Below are 14259 nucleotides of genomic sequence, written 5' to 3'. Positions count from 1 at the left end.
GTCTCGGCCCTCTACCTCGCCGTCCTCGCCCTCACCCGTCCCTTCAAGCGCGACGACGACCTTTACCTCGCGTGCACCGCCAATATGTTGCTCGCCTGTTGCTTCACCTCCGGCACGGTGATTCAGCTGTGCGAGAGCGCCGCTTACGAGGACATGTGCAAGACCCTCGTGGGCCTCGACAGCGCGCGCGGCGCGAGCGAGTTTGTCATCGTGCTCGCCGCCGCAATGCTCATCGCGTCGCTGCTCGTCGTCCTCTTCAAGACAATCAGCGCCGTCCGCATGCCCACCGTCCGCCTCGTCTGCTCCGGCCGCCCCCCAGTCCTAGAGTTGTCCCCCGAGTGCCACTTTCACGGCTTCATCTCGCACGCCTGGGGAACCGGCCAGGACCAGACCCACACCGTCGTGCGGCGACTCCAGCTGCTACTGCCCGGCGTCCGGATCTGGCTCGACGTCGACAACCTCGAGGACGTGGGCAGGCTCGAGGAGTCGGTGAGGGACGCGATGACCTTTCTCGTCTTCCTCAGCGCGGGATACTTCAAGAGCTTCAACTGTCGCCGCGAGCTGTACGCGGCGCTCGGCTCGAACCGGCCCTTCATCCCCATCTTTGAGGCAGACACAGGAAAGGGCGGCGCCTCGATCGAGGCGCTGAAGGCAGAGTGCCGCGAGCACTGCGTCGAGGTCGCTCCGCCTGGCTACCCTTCCTACCGCGGGCCAGACGAGATGCTCGCGCGCGTGTTTGAGGAGGCGATGCCTATCGTGTGGGTGCGGGTGAACGCCTTTCAGCTCGTGTCGCTCAAGGCTGTCGTGCTGCGCATGCTGCGCCACTCTCCCTACTACGCGAGCCGCCCGGCCGAGCTCGCCGACGGAGTGATGGTGCCCGGCCAGGCGGGCCCCGTTGCCTTCAGCGGCCCCGTCACCATCCTCGTGTGCAGCGGCAACGAGGGCGCCGCCAATGTAGCGGAGCTGGTCGAGACGGCGGCGGGGGAGGGACGCGGCTCTACCGCCAGCGCCGAGGCGGTCGCGATCCGCGATGCGGAGGAGGCGCTCGAGGGAGTCAACGCGGCCCCGCTCTCCGGGCACGTAGTGTTCCTGCTCTACCTGAACGATAAGACCTTCCTGGACGCCGGCGGCGCCGTCGCGCGCCTCGTGCAGGCGGCGATGGACCGGGGCATCGTCATCGCCCCGGTCCACGAACAGGAGCCAAGCTGCGGCGGCGTTCCTTTCCGCAACTTTTTCCAGCAGACGCCGCAGGTGCTGCAGCAGCCGCCGTACAAGCTCTTCGACACGGTGGCGGTGCCGCTCTACCCGGCTCCGGCGCACCGCACGGTGAGCTTGCGCCTCATACTAACAAGCATGGGAGCCGTGCCTTGCGATGCGGGACCGCTCCAGCGGCGGTGGCAGCTCCTCCGCCGCCGCATCGCGGTGGCGCGCCTCGTGCGGCGGCGCCCCGCCGAGCCGCAGCAAATAGTGCAGCCGTAGAATACCGTATTGGCAGCGTGTAATCCATCGCGTCCGAGTCCCCAATAGGGTTTGTGGAGCGTCCAGACATGTACAGAATGGTCTTTTCTCGCAGCTGCGAGACATGCTTTCTCGGAGCGGGGCATCCAAAACAACAGGGCGGAAGGGAGGGGTGACCATACGCGCAGCGCAGGAGGGGTGCCCCTAAGGGGGCACAAAGGTAGCTCAAAGGGGAGTGAACAAGACGCCGCACAGGCGACGTGCACGCTCGCCGCCTGCGCTCGCCGCGTCGCTCTCTCCCTCCCCTTCTTTGCTTGAACTAGGGAATAAAGAGAGCTTCTGCGAGCCGCGCTCGGCCCCTGTCGGGCGCGATGGCCGCGGCAGTACCGCCGATTGATCTGCACTGCGTCCACGCGGGGCCCGACGCCCCCGTCCAGGGCCCCGCTGCCCACCCGCTGGTGGTGGCTACTGCCGTCCTCCGCTAGGGGCCGGTTGCGGCTGCGCCGAGCGGAGCAGCGCGCGTGCAGCTTGCGCACCACGCGATGCTGCGCGTCTTTGGCCGGCGGCTGCGCCTCGGACGCGGCGCCCCCCGCCGGTACTCCCGCCCCGATGGTCTGCCCGCTGGACCTCGCTCTCACCGGAACCGCGTGGGCTCGCTTCCTGAACGAGCTGCTCACGTGCGGGCTCCTCGACGCGGCCCCCTTCTCCTCTTCGGCTGCACTACAGCTGGCGATCGACCGCCTCGATGTGTCGCCAGCGGCGCTGGAGGTGAAAGAGCCCGATCTCCTCCCGGTGGGGGGCCTCGCCGCCGCGGCCGCGCTGGCGGGGGATGCTGCTCATGCGCAGCGCGGGGCGCCTCGCCGAGCCAGCGCCGCGGCGTCTGCGGCGAGGCCGGCGGCGGCTGCGCGCGCGGCCCTACCTTCTCGCCAGCGGCTGTCTCCGCGTACGGCCTCCCCCCGAGTGCTAACCCGCAACTACTGGCGAGCTATTTTAAGGACTACGTGCTCGCGCTGGAGGGCGCGCTGCCCCCTTCGCTCTGCGCCCCCAACGTTGCGGGGCCGCAGTGGCTGGAGGAGGCGCGCGATGCGGCGACCTACTTGCGCGGCGACGCTGGCCGCCGCAGCGTCGAGGATAAGCGCCTCTACCTGCTCGCCCCCGGCGCCCCGCTACTGCTCTCAGTCCCCGCCTGGGTGAGGCGTTAAATCATCCGTCCCGCCGCGCCATGCACGACACGCCGTTCGAGCTTCCCGCGGCGTGCTCGGCGGCGGCGTGGCGGCTCTCGTTGCGCTCCGCCGCCGTGGCGGCGGTACGCCCCGTTACTGTCCTAAGGCCTGATAGTTCCTCCCGCCGTCGGTGGGGCGCACTCGCCTTCTCCCCTCGGCGACGCGCGCTGCCGGCCGAGCCGCGGCGCGGCTCGCCGCCGCGGCGTGCTCAGCGGCGGCGTGGCAGCTCTGCGTTGCGCCCTGCCACCGTGGCGGCGGTGCGCCCCGTCGCTGTCCTGGCGCACATATCTGCTGGGCCCGGCAGCGCCTCTCGCCGCCGGTGAAGCGCGCTCGCCTCTTCCTTTGGCGACACGCGCGCCGGCCGAGCCGCGGCGCCTGTGGCTGCCACGACGCGATCAGCAGCGGCGTGGCGGCTCGCGTTGTGCTCCGCCGCCGTTGCGGCGGTGCGCCCTGTCGCTGTCCCAGCGCCTGTTTTGGTGGGCCCGACAGCGCCACTCACCGTCGGTGGGGCGCGCTCGCCTCTCCCCTTCGGCGACGCGCGCTGCCGGCTGGGCCGCGGCGCGATCTTGTGCCAGTGCGCGTTCGACGGCGGCGGCGTGGCGGCTTGCGTTGCGCTCCGCCGCCGTGGCGGCGGTACGCCCCGTTGCTGTCTTGGCGCCCACCTGTTGGGCCTGACAGTCCTCCCTCCCGCAGCCGGTGGGGCGCGCCCGCCTCCACCCCTCGGCGGCGCGCGCTGCCGGCCGAGCCGCGGCGCGGCTCGCCGCCGCGACGTGCTCGGCGGCGGCGTGGCAGCTCCGTGTTGCGCCCTGCCGCCGTGGCGGCGGTGCGCCCCGTCGCTGTCCTGGCGCACATATTTGCTGGGCCCGGCAGCGCCTCTCGCCGCCGGTGAAGCGCGCTCGCCTCTTCCTTTGCGTCGCCAGCCGAGCCGCGGCGCCTTCGGCTGCCACGACGCGCTCAGCGGCGGTGTGGTCGCACGCTGCTGATGATCGCCTTCATCGCGGGGCTTGGGTCGGTGCTGCCTGACTCCGCGGAGGCGGCGGTCTTTAGCGAGGACTTCCTCCGCACGCTGCTGATGATCGCCTTCATCGCGGGGCTTGGGTCGGTGCTGCCTGACTCCGCGGAGGCGGCGGTCTTTAGCGAGGACTTCCTCCGCACGCTGCTGATGATCGCCTTCATCGCGGGGCTTGGGTCGGTGCTGCCTGACTCCGCGGAGGCGGCGGTCTTTAGCGAGGACTTCCTCCGCACGCTGCTGATGATCGCCTTCATCGCGGGGCTTGGGTCGGTGCTGCCTGACTCCGCGGAGGCGGCGGTCTTTAGCGAGGACGGCTCGCGTTGCGCTCCGCCGCCGTGCGGCGGTGCGCCCTGTCGCTGTCCCGGCGCCTGTCCTGGTGGGCCCGACAGCGCCTCTCGCTGCGGTGGGGCGCGCTCGCCTCTTGCCCTCTGCGACGCGCGCTGCCAGCCGAGCCGTGTCGGCCGTCACGACGCGCTCGGCAGCGGCGTGGCGGTTTGCGTTGCGCCCCTCCGCCGTGGCGGCAGTGCACCCCGTCGCCGCCCCGGCGACTGGCACCCGCCTGGTGGACTTCTCACCGTCGGCGGGGCTCAGACTGTGGCGCCTAAAGCCTAATGCTGTGGCGCCCAGAGGCTGGGCGCGGTCCGCTGCTGCGGCATGCTCGGCGGCGGCGTGGCGATTTTGCGCCTGATAGCGACAAGGCATCTCGGCGGGTCGTGGCGGCAGTGCACCCCGTCGCCGCCCCGGCAACTGGCACCCGTCTGGCGGACCCCTCACCGTCGGCGGGGCCCAGACTGGGCGCCTAAAGCCCAATGCTGTGGCGCCCAGAGGCTGGGCGCGGTCCGCTGCTGCGGCATGCTCGGCGGCGGCGTGGCGGTTTTGCGCTGCGCCCCGCCGCCCTGGCGGCGGTGCCCCCCGTCGCCACCCCGGCAGCTGGTACCCGTCTGGTGGACCCTCACCGCCGGCGGGGCTCAGGCTGTGGCGCCTAAAGCCTAATGCTGTGGCGCCTAGAAGCCGAGCCGGCTCAGCCACCCACCCGCCGTCTCCCTGGAGGCTCTTGGCGGGTCGCCAGGAATGCGGCGCAAAGCATCCAAACCCGTCTGCTCGGAAGCTTGCACAGTCAGGCTGTGGCGCCTAAAGCCCAATGCTGTGGCGCCTAGAAGCCGGGCCTGCAAGGTACCACTTTGGGACGCTCGCGGCACCGGCCAGCCGGACGCGCGAGGAACCTGCGGACGCTCACTGGCACCGGCGCCGAACGCGACGGACGCAGAGAGGCACCGCCTTGGGCAGACGATTACCTTCCGGAGCTGGCCCACGGAGCTGGCCCACGGAGCTGGCCCACGGAGGCTGGCCCACGGAGCTGGCCCACGGAGCTGGCCCACATGGAAGGTCGCCGGGAATGCGGCGTAAAGCATCCTGCGCCTGGGTGACGGCGATAAACTACCTTCCATCGGACTGGGTGACTGTCCTTAAAATACCTTCCATCGGAGCTCCTACCTGGGTGACGACTCCGGCCCCCAAATACCGGACCAGCCCAAGGTGATGGCTCTAAAATTCCAGCCAGCCTCGGTGATGGCTCTGTAATATACACCTATAGGTGAGCCGTCGGCAACCATGGCACGCTGGCTTCGCTTCGCTAACACGCTGGGGGCGCTCGAGCTGGCGCCCGACGATCTGGCCCGCCAGTTCATCCTGCTGTCGCAAGCGCTTCACCTCTTCGTCGACCGCGCTCGCTCGCCGGCCAGTCTCTGGCGCGGTCCGCTACCGCCGACGGCGGCTCGGCGAGCGGCGCTGGCGCGCGCCTCGCTCGGGCTCGTTCGCGCCGCGGCGGCAGCGCGCCCGCATTTTGCCTGGCGCCCGACGATTTGTCCTGACAGTGGCCCGTCGCTCCCGCTTCGAAGCGCTGCCGCCGTCAGCACAAACCGCCGCCACTGCCGTCGCGCCCTGCGCCAGTGCGGCAGGGCGCCTAGCGCCCAGCTGGGCCTTGACACGGCATCCTACCGTCGGGGCAACTCAGCTCAACGATTGGGTGAATTCCGGATGACTGCGCATAATGGGGTTGACCCGCCGCGCAGCAAGCCGGTGTTCACGCCAATTCGAGCTACTACATCGCTTCACGTTCGAGCCATACGCACCTTACAACAATGGGGCGGGAGTTAAATCGGCTCGCGCCGAGCTCCTGCTGTCGTCATCGTCGTCCTATGGGCGTGCGGGGGCGGCGGGCACCGACGGCTTAGCCGAGTCGGGTCGGTAAAGCCCTCCCACTGTTCTTCGGTGGCTCTGTCGCGAGACGGTTGGCCGATCGGAATCCATTAACTACTACGTGGAGTTCATCCCCTGATGAACGACTCATGGTCAGATTGCCCATCTCGACTGCCCGTTGTCAACATCACTAGGGAGATTTGATTGGCGCTGGCGCCTGCTGTTGACAAGTGGGATCATCTGGCTTCCGGAATACTTCCGCGAAGCTGCCCCCAGCAGGCGTTTGACCAAAATCCAAATTTCCCTACTCCAGTTGAGGCTGCCCTCGGACCCGAGAAGGTCTTTTCTCGCAGCTGCGAGACATGCTTTCTCGGAGCGGGGCATCCAAAACAACAGGGCGGAAGGGAGGGGTGACCATACGCGCAGCGCAGGAGGGGTGCCCCTAAGGGGGCACAAAGGTAGCTCAGAGGAGGAGGATGAGTGACTAGCGCAGGAGGCAGTCGCTGGCCCACTCCTGGACGCCTTTACCGCCGCAGTGAGCCCCTCCGACGGCAGCGACGTAGGTGGGGACGGAGGCAGAGATGAGCCAAGTGACGGCGAGGGCGACAGTAACGATGGCGACGGCGACGGGGGGGGAGAGGGGAATGGCGAGAGCGCAGCCTCTGATGAACGAGAGATAACGCGGTCTATCTTCCGCTCTATCCACGACAGGTCCCTATCACGACCGACGTCGGACACGGCGTACTCAGTGTTGACTGATGCGCTACCGCCTACCGGTTGGGCCGCGAAGATGTAAGAGAAGCCACGTCGACAGGGGCTGTGCGACCTGTGCGGCCTACACTGGGCGGCGTGAGAGCAATTGAAACGACACGCCACCTCGCCCTCGAATGTCCATACACCACACTGACCCTCGAGGCGGCACTCCGCGCAGTCCTGGAAAGCACGACCCTAGATGAAGCCGTGCTAGAGGAGGTACGGGGCATGGGGAGGGAGCAGCTAGTCCACGAATACCGCCGCCTCTGCATTACCGGTTTCCGTCTGACCACGGGCAGAGGACAGATGGCTGAGGGGCGCATTGGGGCGACGCCGACTCGCGTTATTATGCTTGAGGCACTTGCAGGGCATCGTACGACGGCGCCACCGGAACGCCCTCCTCGCGCCGGACGACACGCTAAACGTGCGAGTTGACACGATTTACGTAGTTCGTGCGCAAGTACAAGTTACGTTCATATAGATTGGTGTTATCTGATGCGTTCTTTTTGCGCCGGTTTTTGTCGTGTTTGTGAGTCTGTCTGTGTGTGTCGCGGCTCGTCAGTAGGGTCGCCCGCTCTGCCTCTCGCTCGCTCGGCTCGGCGTCACCCCCGCGACTCCCGAGATGCGAGAATCGGTCTGACTCCGTGTGTTCAAAAGGTAGCTGGTAGTAATATCGAATATCGTCAAAGAGCGAATCATACTAGTGCAACGAGCAACGAGCTTCACGACCACGGCGCGAGCGGCAGCTCGATCGGTTCGTGCAAATTATCCACGGCCGCCTGCAACTCCACCATGAGGTGGCGCTGCGACCGCTCGAGCCGCAGCACGGAGAACACCGAATAGGGAGGAAAGAGGAACTCCGCCTCGCGCGAGCTCGCCGTCGAGAGCGCGCCGACATAGTTGACGTGCTTGCAGCGACGCACCGGGTCGAAGCGCACCCGCCACAGCACCGGCTGCATGTCGGCGGGCGCGCGCGCCATAAACTGCCGCGCGACCGCCTCATCGAAGGAGGTTGCGACAAACATGCAGGTGCGAAAGCGCCTGCCGACGGTGAAGAAGGGCTCGTGCTCCGCCGGCAGCGCACCCCCTCGAAATGTGGCGTCTGCCTCCGAACTCCAGCTGGCGCTCACCCACTGGCCGAGCAGCGGCGGCAGCGCGCCTGGGCCACTGGGCCACTCGCTGGCGCCCGATTTGCGATTGCCGCAGCACAGCACGTCGTTGATTGCGCGGCAGAGTATCACTGCAGGCCGCAGCGTGGCGGGCGCGCGGGTGCCGTCCTCGCGAATGGCCTGGTTTAGCAGAGAACAGAACTCGCGCCCGCCCCAGAGCTGCTGCGAGGTCCACACGCGCACTGCGAACCTGCTCAGGGCTGCCTCGTCGAGTATCTCAGCCACGCCACCGGCGGCGAGAGCCTCGTTTAGAAGCCGGCCGAAGAACGCGTCCCCCTCAGGCGCGGGAACCCGCATCGTCGGGTGGGAGGCGCAGGCTCGCACGAAGCTGTGGAGCGCGCGCTGCAGCTCATAGGCATAGGTCACGCGTGGCATCTCTTCGTACAGGGTCTTGTATCGCGAGGCGGCGAAACTGCGACCGCCGTCGGAAGGTGTGGCAGCGGCGGCGGCGGCTGTGGCGGCGGCGGCTGTGGCGACGGCGGCTGTGGCGACGGCGGAGCCGGTTTGCTGTGCCGACAGAGTCGCGCTCGGAACATTGGAGGTGCCGCCGCAGCGATGACCGAGAGCCATTTTGTCGAGGTGATCCGTTGCCTCATCGACCAACCATGATGAGGTGCCCGCGATAGCCGCGCCGCCATCCAGCACAGCACCGCCCACCTGCTCGCCGATATCGAGCACAGCACCGCCCACTTGCTCGCCGACATCGAGCACAGCACCGCCCACCTGCTCGCCGACAGCAGCCATTGTCTCGGTAACGGCTGCGCCACCGTCCAGCACAGCACCTCCCACCTGCTCGACGCTCGAAGCGAGTGTGTTGCTGATCGCCTTCACGCTATCCCACATGGCGCACCAAAACCCTCGCCTCCGCTGCTTCTCGCCGCGTCCTTTGGATTGGCTCGTGGAAGAGATATCGTGCTGAGAAAACGTTTGCTTTTTTTCTGAGCTTAGCCTTCGTGTTATGAAACAACGCAAGGCGGACAGGGCATATCGCTCTCGGGCTCACAGACATCCCCCTTTTTCTTCAAAATATCGGCCGAAACAGGCCGAAATCGACCAAAGGACGCGGCTCCGACATGCTGAAATCACGCGAGCCCGCATTCGCGTCGTCGCCGAGCGCGCAAAAGAAGGGAGAGAGAGCGGCTCGAGACTGGGTCCAGCTTTTCTCCTGTGCCCCTCTTGTTATCGACGCAATCATTCTCTGCTATGGAGCCTCGTTCACGCTCACGCTGACGGTCTTCCAGGCCTTTTCGTCTGCCGGTCTGGGAGAGGTGAAGCGGGGACTCTCTGTGCTGCGGCAGCGACGCGCGCTCTTCGACCCAGCCTCGTACCAGCCCGTGATGTCGGGCTTGTACTCGGGTGGCTTTGCAGCAGTAACGGTGCTGCGGAATGAGGCGGCTGCCGCAGTCGCCGTTGGCGTCGACATGGGAAGGCGGGTAGGTGGCATTCTCGAGGGGCTGTTGCCACGAGCGGAGAACGGCGGTGCATATCAAGAGGAATTGGAGCCGATGGCAGACGGCCGATCGGAGGTGTCGGAGATGTTGTCTTCGCCGACCGGAGGCGGAGCGGCCTCTGCGCCTTCCGCGTGCATGAGAGGCTACCGTCGGCGATGGGCAGCCGCGCTCCTTCTCGGTGTCTCTGTGTCGACGTTTCTCGCCCTCGCGCTCCTCTACGTCCGCCCGGTGCGAGTCGCATCGCTATGCGTGCTCGCGGCGCAGTCGCTCGTCGCGCACAGCGTGCCACTTCTCAGCGCGAGCCTTCGCGCGCATGTGGAGAGCGGCACGGCGGGGCGAGGCGTCCTCGTCGGTGCCACTGCCGCCGTCGGCTTGATGGTGCAGGCGGCCCTCTACCTAGCCGATCCGAACGCGTGGTACCTACCCAACGGAAGCGCAATCCCAACCCCACTCCGGCGACTGCTCTCCGCCCCTCTCGCCCTCGAGAACGGCCTTGAGGAGGTCCGCCTCGCGTGCAAGTGCGACCTCGCGCGGCTGCAAGGCCTCGCGAGCGTTGCCGGCTTTGTCCCATTTGCGAATTATACGCTCGCGCCCGCGTACTAGTTGTCGCTTGTCCTCGGTATGGGTGCGGGTTCGGGGGGAGCGCCTCCATTGGGATGACTGATGGGCGTGAGGCCCTCGCCCAAGGAAAAAGAAACGGCAGCGTTTCAGATGCTCGCGAGGGGCCGAGCGTTTTTGATCTCTGGGTGAGTGGGGGGCCGAGCCGCCTCGGGTTGGCGGGCGGGCGGGCGTTTTTTGAACGAAGGTAAGGTAAGGTAAGGTAAACGTCGCTCCACACACACAAAGTGGTGGGGCAAGGGGGGGCGACCCTCGCATCTCCACGCCCGGACACGGGCAGGAGCCCCACGGCATTCAAAGTGCAAGCACCGGCCCGGTGCCGTGGGTGAGCACAACCTGCACCCCACTCCTACTCCTATAACACAACCCCCACAGCGTGGTCGTCTACGTGTTCAGAAACACCAAGCAGCGAGGCGAGGGTGAAGGGGTAAGGGGCTGTGTGGGGCTATCTGTGACTACATCTAGCCTGGGGGGTAGCAGGAGGGGGGGGCAGAGGGTAAGATATGGGTGAAGCCAGCTAGTCGGACGCCTTGTCGTCGGAATACTCCTCGGAGCCGGTGTCCTCGTCGTCGTCCTCGGTCTGCATCGCCTCGCCAGCCGTGAACCTGAACACGGCGTCGGCCGGCGCCGAGGCGCCGGCGGCCGTCATCAGGTGCATGACATATTTGTCGCGGCATGCCGCATCAATCTCTCCGTGCTCGGCCAGCTCGTTCGCGAGCCAGTCCGAGGCGACGGTCGTCGCCACGGTGCCCTGGGGGACCGTGGCGCACACCACGCTAGGGCCGCGCCGATATCCGTCGTCCCTCTCTGGGGGCAGCGAATATGTGACCCGAGTCTTGGACCCGTGCGCCTTGCCGATCCGCACCTACCTAGGCTCTTGGGTGGCGCGCCCACTCTTCACAACAAAACAAATGTTGTGCGAGGCGTGAACCGCGCCATTCGATCTCACCTGGCAACCCTGTCTGCACGTCTCGCGCGCGCGTGAACAGGGCTCCAGGCCCCAAATGACGTGTGAGTGTTAGATTTGTTTGGTATTGCTAAAAATCTCTCTCTCTCTCTCTGAAGCAGGCCACCGGATCGGTTTTCTTTCTTCTTTGGCATCTTAAAAGAATTTTTCAGGGTATGTGGCTCTTTTCATGGCTCTTGTTGAATTCATTTGTTGTGTTTCGCTCAGTGCACCATACCTGGTTCCCCCATCCCGCCCGCGCGCCCGCCCCGACCGCCCGCCCCGCCCACCTGCCCATTCGCCCACCACCCGATCGCCCATTCCCATCGCCATCTCGCAAACCTACTAGGCGCTCGAGTGCTCCACTCGCTGCCTACTTGCTGCCTCTGGGGAGGAGGGGAAGACGTTGGGCGCGCGCAACTGCGCTCGCCTGTCACCGAGGCCCCTCCCCGAAAGGCAAGCATTAGCCACACGAAACCGAGACCCCTCCCCCCCCGCCCCGATCCCCCCACCCCCTTGCTCCCCTCCCCCCCCTCGGGAGGGCCGAACTGAGGCGCCCGTGGGGACCCCACAATTCCCTTCCCCCCTCGGAGGGGGCCGGACGGAGGCGTACCCCGTGGGCCCCGCTCTTTCCCTCGCATAGCGGCCACTCTTCGGATCGCTGGTCGAGCGACCCGGGGGATGCCCCGCGCGCCTGACCCAGGCGCGAGAAACGAATCTGCGAGGCGAGGCCGCTCACGCGGCCCGATGGGGAGGAACGGGGCGAGCCCCCTCCAACCCACCCGCGCTAGGTCTCGGGGGACGAAGGGGTCACACCCGACGACCTCGGGAACTAGCCGGGGCAGTCGGAGAAGTGGCAACTCCGTGCACTGACGGTCGGCCGCCAGAAAACACGCCTCCGTGGCTCGGGTTACACCAATCCTCGCTACGCAACGCGGCCAAAGGATATCCACCTCGAGAACCTCGAGATACCTGGTTACGTGAACCAAAACCAAGCCACAAACACACATGCCTCCGACCGCGCGCCTCCGCCCTGATGGTGGCGCCGACGCGACCGAGTACCCCAGCGCTGCCGCCGCGCTGACCGCCGCCGCCACCTTGGGCGGCGGGACCGTCCTACTCGGCGCTGGGACATACCGCGAGGGCACGTTGCACGTGCCGGCCGGCGTCTCGCTCCTCGGTGAGGGTGCCGGGTCGACGGTGGTCGAGGGCTCGGACGGGAGCGCAATTGTCTGCGCTGGAAGCGCCGTGCGCGTCGCAAACCTCGAGGCTCGCCAGCCCATCGACACGCCCAAGGCTCCGGCCTACGCACTGGAGGTCCGAGGCGCTGCCGCCGGAGACGGCGTCTCGATCGATGGCTGCCGGCTGGTGGCAGTCTCGGCGGCGCGGCTCTCCGCCGCGGTGCTGGTGCACGGATCGTCCGCCTCCCTCTCCGCCTGCACCCTCGAGGCCCCCTCCTCGCACGGCGCCGTGCTCGCGGCGAGAGGCGCTCTGCGCGTGTCTGGCGGAGAGCTGGCCCGGTGCGGCGGCTGCGGGTTCCTCGTGCTCTCGAGCTGCGCACTGACCGCCGAGGGCGTGGCCGTGCGCGGCTGCCGCGAGAGCGCCCTCCTCCTCTCCGGCAAGGCCGCCTCGGCCACGCTGCGAGCGTGCGAGCTCTCGGGAGAAAGAGCCGGCGGCGGCGGGGGTGAGGGCGGCGGCGGCGGCGGCGGGGGTGAGGGCGGCGGCGGCGGCGGCGGGGCGGGACACGCGTCCGTGTCGGTGCGCGCGGGGGCGCGCGCGACTCTGGAGAAGTGCACCATCGACAGCCCGGCCGGCAGCGGCGTCCAGGTTGGGGAAGGCGAGAGGAGCCGAGAGGACTCGAGAGTCCGCGAGATCACTCCTGCGTGGCGTCCAGGTTGGGGAAGGCGGCGCAGCGACCGTCCGCAAGACGGTTGTGAGGGGGGCGCGCCGCGCCGCCATCGCCGCCCGCGGCGCCAGCTCGCTGTTGGTGGAGGAGAGCGCGGTGGAGGGCGGCAGGCCTTCTCACCATAGAGCCACCTTTCACATGGAGTCACCTCCTCCTGTAGAGCTCTAGAGCATCTAATCATAGAGTCACCCAACCACAGGGCGGCGGGGATGATGCTCGTCGACTGTGGCAGCGGGGCGATCGTCCGCGCTTGCTCCGTCGCGGGGTGCGCAAAGGCGGGCATTCAAATCTCGGGGCGGGCGGCGGGAGGTGACGCCGGCGCCGGAGGCGGCGGTGGTGGAGGAGACGGCGGCGGAGATGGCGGCGGAGATGGCGGTGGCGGAGGAGGAGGAGGAGGAGGAGGAGGAGGAGGAGGAGGAGGAGGCGGCCCGACGGTGGAGGGGTGCACGGTGAGTGACGGGGGGAGGGGCGGGCCATCCTCCTCGACGCGCCGTCGCTGATGCGCGAGTGAATGAGCTGCCAACGAGTCTTAGGTGAGCGGCGCGGGAGGGGCGGGCTTCCTCATCTTTGACGGCGCAGCGCGCTAGCAAGCCGACCACCACGCACTCTTGTCTCCCAGCCAGCGCTCGAGAGGACAAATCACTCACTCCGCCGCACTCCGCTGTCCTCGCAGCCCCTCGCTTGTTCACGCGGCGCTCGGAAGACGCTGCACAGTGTACCGTCCTCCCGCCCCCATGTCGGCGTATCCCTCACGCAGGGGCAGCGCCGCTGCTGCGCAAGAACAGTGTCAGCGCCAGCGGCGGACATGGCGTGCGGGTCGAGCGCGCGTCTCCCCTCATCGAGGCTTGCAGCCACGACCCTTCTCCGCACCCCTCGCCGCACCCCATCACCCCAACCCTGCCCACAGCCATAGAGCCCTCACCCTGCCCCTCCCCCAACCCCAACCTCTACCCCTACCCATAACCCTCCACCCTCACCCTCACCCTCACCTTCCCCCCCCTCAGGCCTGCTCTATCGCGGGCGGCGCAGCCGACGGCGTCTCAATCAGCGGGGCGGTGGAGGCGTCGCCTCTGGTGCCGGAAGCCGGAGCGGCGGAGGCGGCGGGGCCGGCCGGGGCGGAGGCTGTGGCGGCGGAGGCGGCGGAGGCGGCGGAGGCGGAGGCGGCGGCGGAGGCGGCGGCGGCGGCGTGGGCGGGAGAGGCGGCGGCGGACGAGGTGGCGGCGGGAGAGCGCGCTTCGCCTGCTGCCAAGGGCGTCGGCGAGGCGCTCTCGGAGGGGGGGCGGGCGTCGCTGCTGAAGTAGTAGGAGGGGGTAGCGAGTGCGCCCGTTTGGTTAGCTAGGAGGAGGGGTGGGCGTCGCTGCTGCGGGCGGCGTACGATGTCGCAAGGGTGCTGCCCCCGCCCCCTCCCCCCCCCTCCCCAACACAGCCTCTCTCCCTCTCTCCCTCTCTCTCTCCCTCCCTCTCTCTCTCTCTCTCTCTCTCTCTCTCTCTCTCTCTCTCTCTCTCTCTCTCTCTCCCTCTCTC

The 14259-nt window shown here is 67.9% G+C and overlaps 4 protein-coding genes across 4 annotated transcripts; 3 read left to right on the top strand and 1 right to left on the bottom strand.

The window, feature by feature from the left end:
* Window positions 1-2067: 2067 nt before the first annotated feature.
* On the top strand, window positions 2068-2660 carry EMIHUDRAFT_225933 (hypothetical protein; the record flags this gene model as incomplete). Its single annotated transcript, XM_005789359.1, has 2 exons — window positions 2068-2226; window positions 2454-2660. 2 exons carry the CDS (start codon window positions 2068-2070, stop codon window positions 2658-2660), a joined length of 366 nt encoding a protein of 121 aa, XP_005789416.1.
* Window positions 2661-7308: 4648 nt separating this feature from the next.
* On the bottom strand, window positions 7309-8694 carry EMIHUDRAFT_362287 (hypothetical protein). Its single transcript, XM_005789358.1, has one exon. It carries the CDS (start codon window positions 8655-8657, stop codon window positions 7368-7370), a length of 1290 nt encoding a protein of 429 aa, XP_005789415.1. The 5' UTR covers window positions 8658-8694; the 3' UTR covers window positions 7309-7367.
* A 181-nt stretch (window positions 8695-8875) lies between these two features.
* On the top strand, window positions 8876-9933 carry EMIHUDRAFT_440472 (hypothetical protein). The gene has a single exon (XM_005789357.1). The coding sequence runs from the start codon at window positions 8888-8890 to the stop codon at window positions 9866-9868; it is 981 nt and encodes a 326-aa protein (XP_005789414.1). The 5' UTR covers window positions 8876-8887; the 3' UTR covers window positions 9869-9933.
* Window positions 9934-11837: 1904 nt separating this feature from the next.
* EMIHUDRAFT_225928 (hypothetical protein) lies at window positions 11838-12903 on the top strand (the record flags this gene model as incomplete). The annotated part of the gene is made up of 3 exons (XM_005789356.1): window positions 11838-12475; window positions 12724-12759; window positions 12861-12903. The coding sequence occupies 3 exons, from the start codon at window positions 11838-11840 to the stop codon at window positions 12901-12903; spliced, it is 717 nt and encodes a 238-aa protein (XP_005789413.1).
* Between the last annotated feature and the right edge of the window lie 1356 nt (window positions 12904-14259).

The sequence above is a fragment of the Emiliania huxleyi genome (genome assembly GCF_000372725.1).
Source record: "Emiliania huxleyi CCMP1516 chromosome Unknown EMIHUscaffold_129, whole genome shotgun sequence".
Lineage (NCBI taxonomy): Eukaryota > Haptophyta > Isochrysidales > Noelaerhabdaceae > Emiliania > Emiliania huxleyi.
This window is presented reverse-complemented; position numbering and strand designations above follow the sequence as displayed.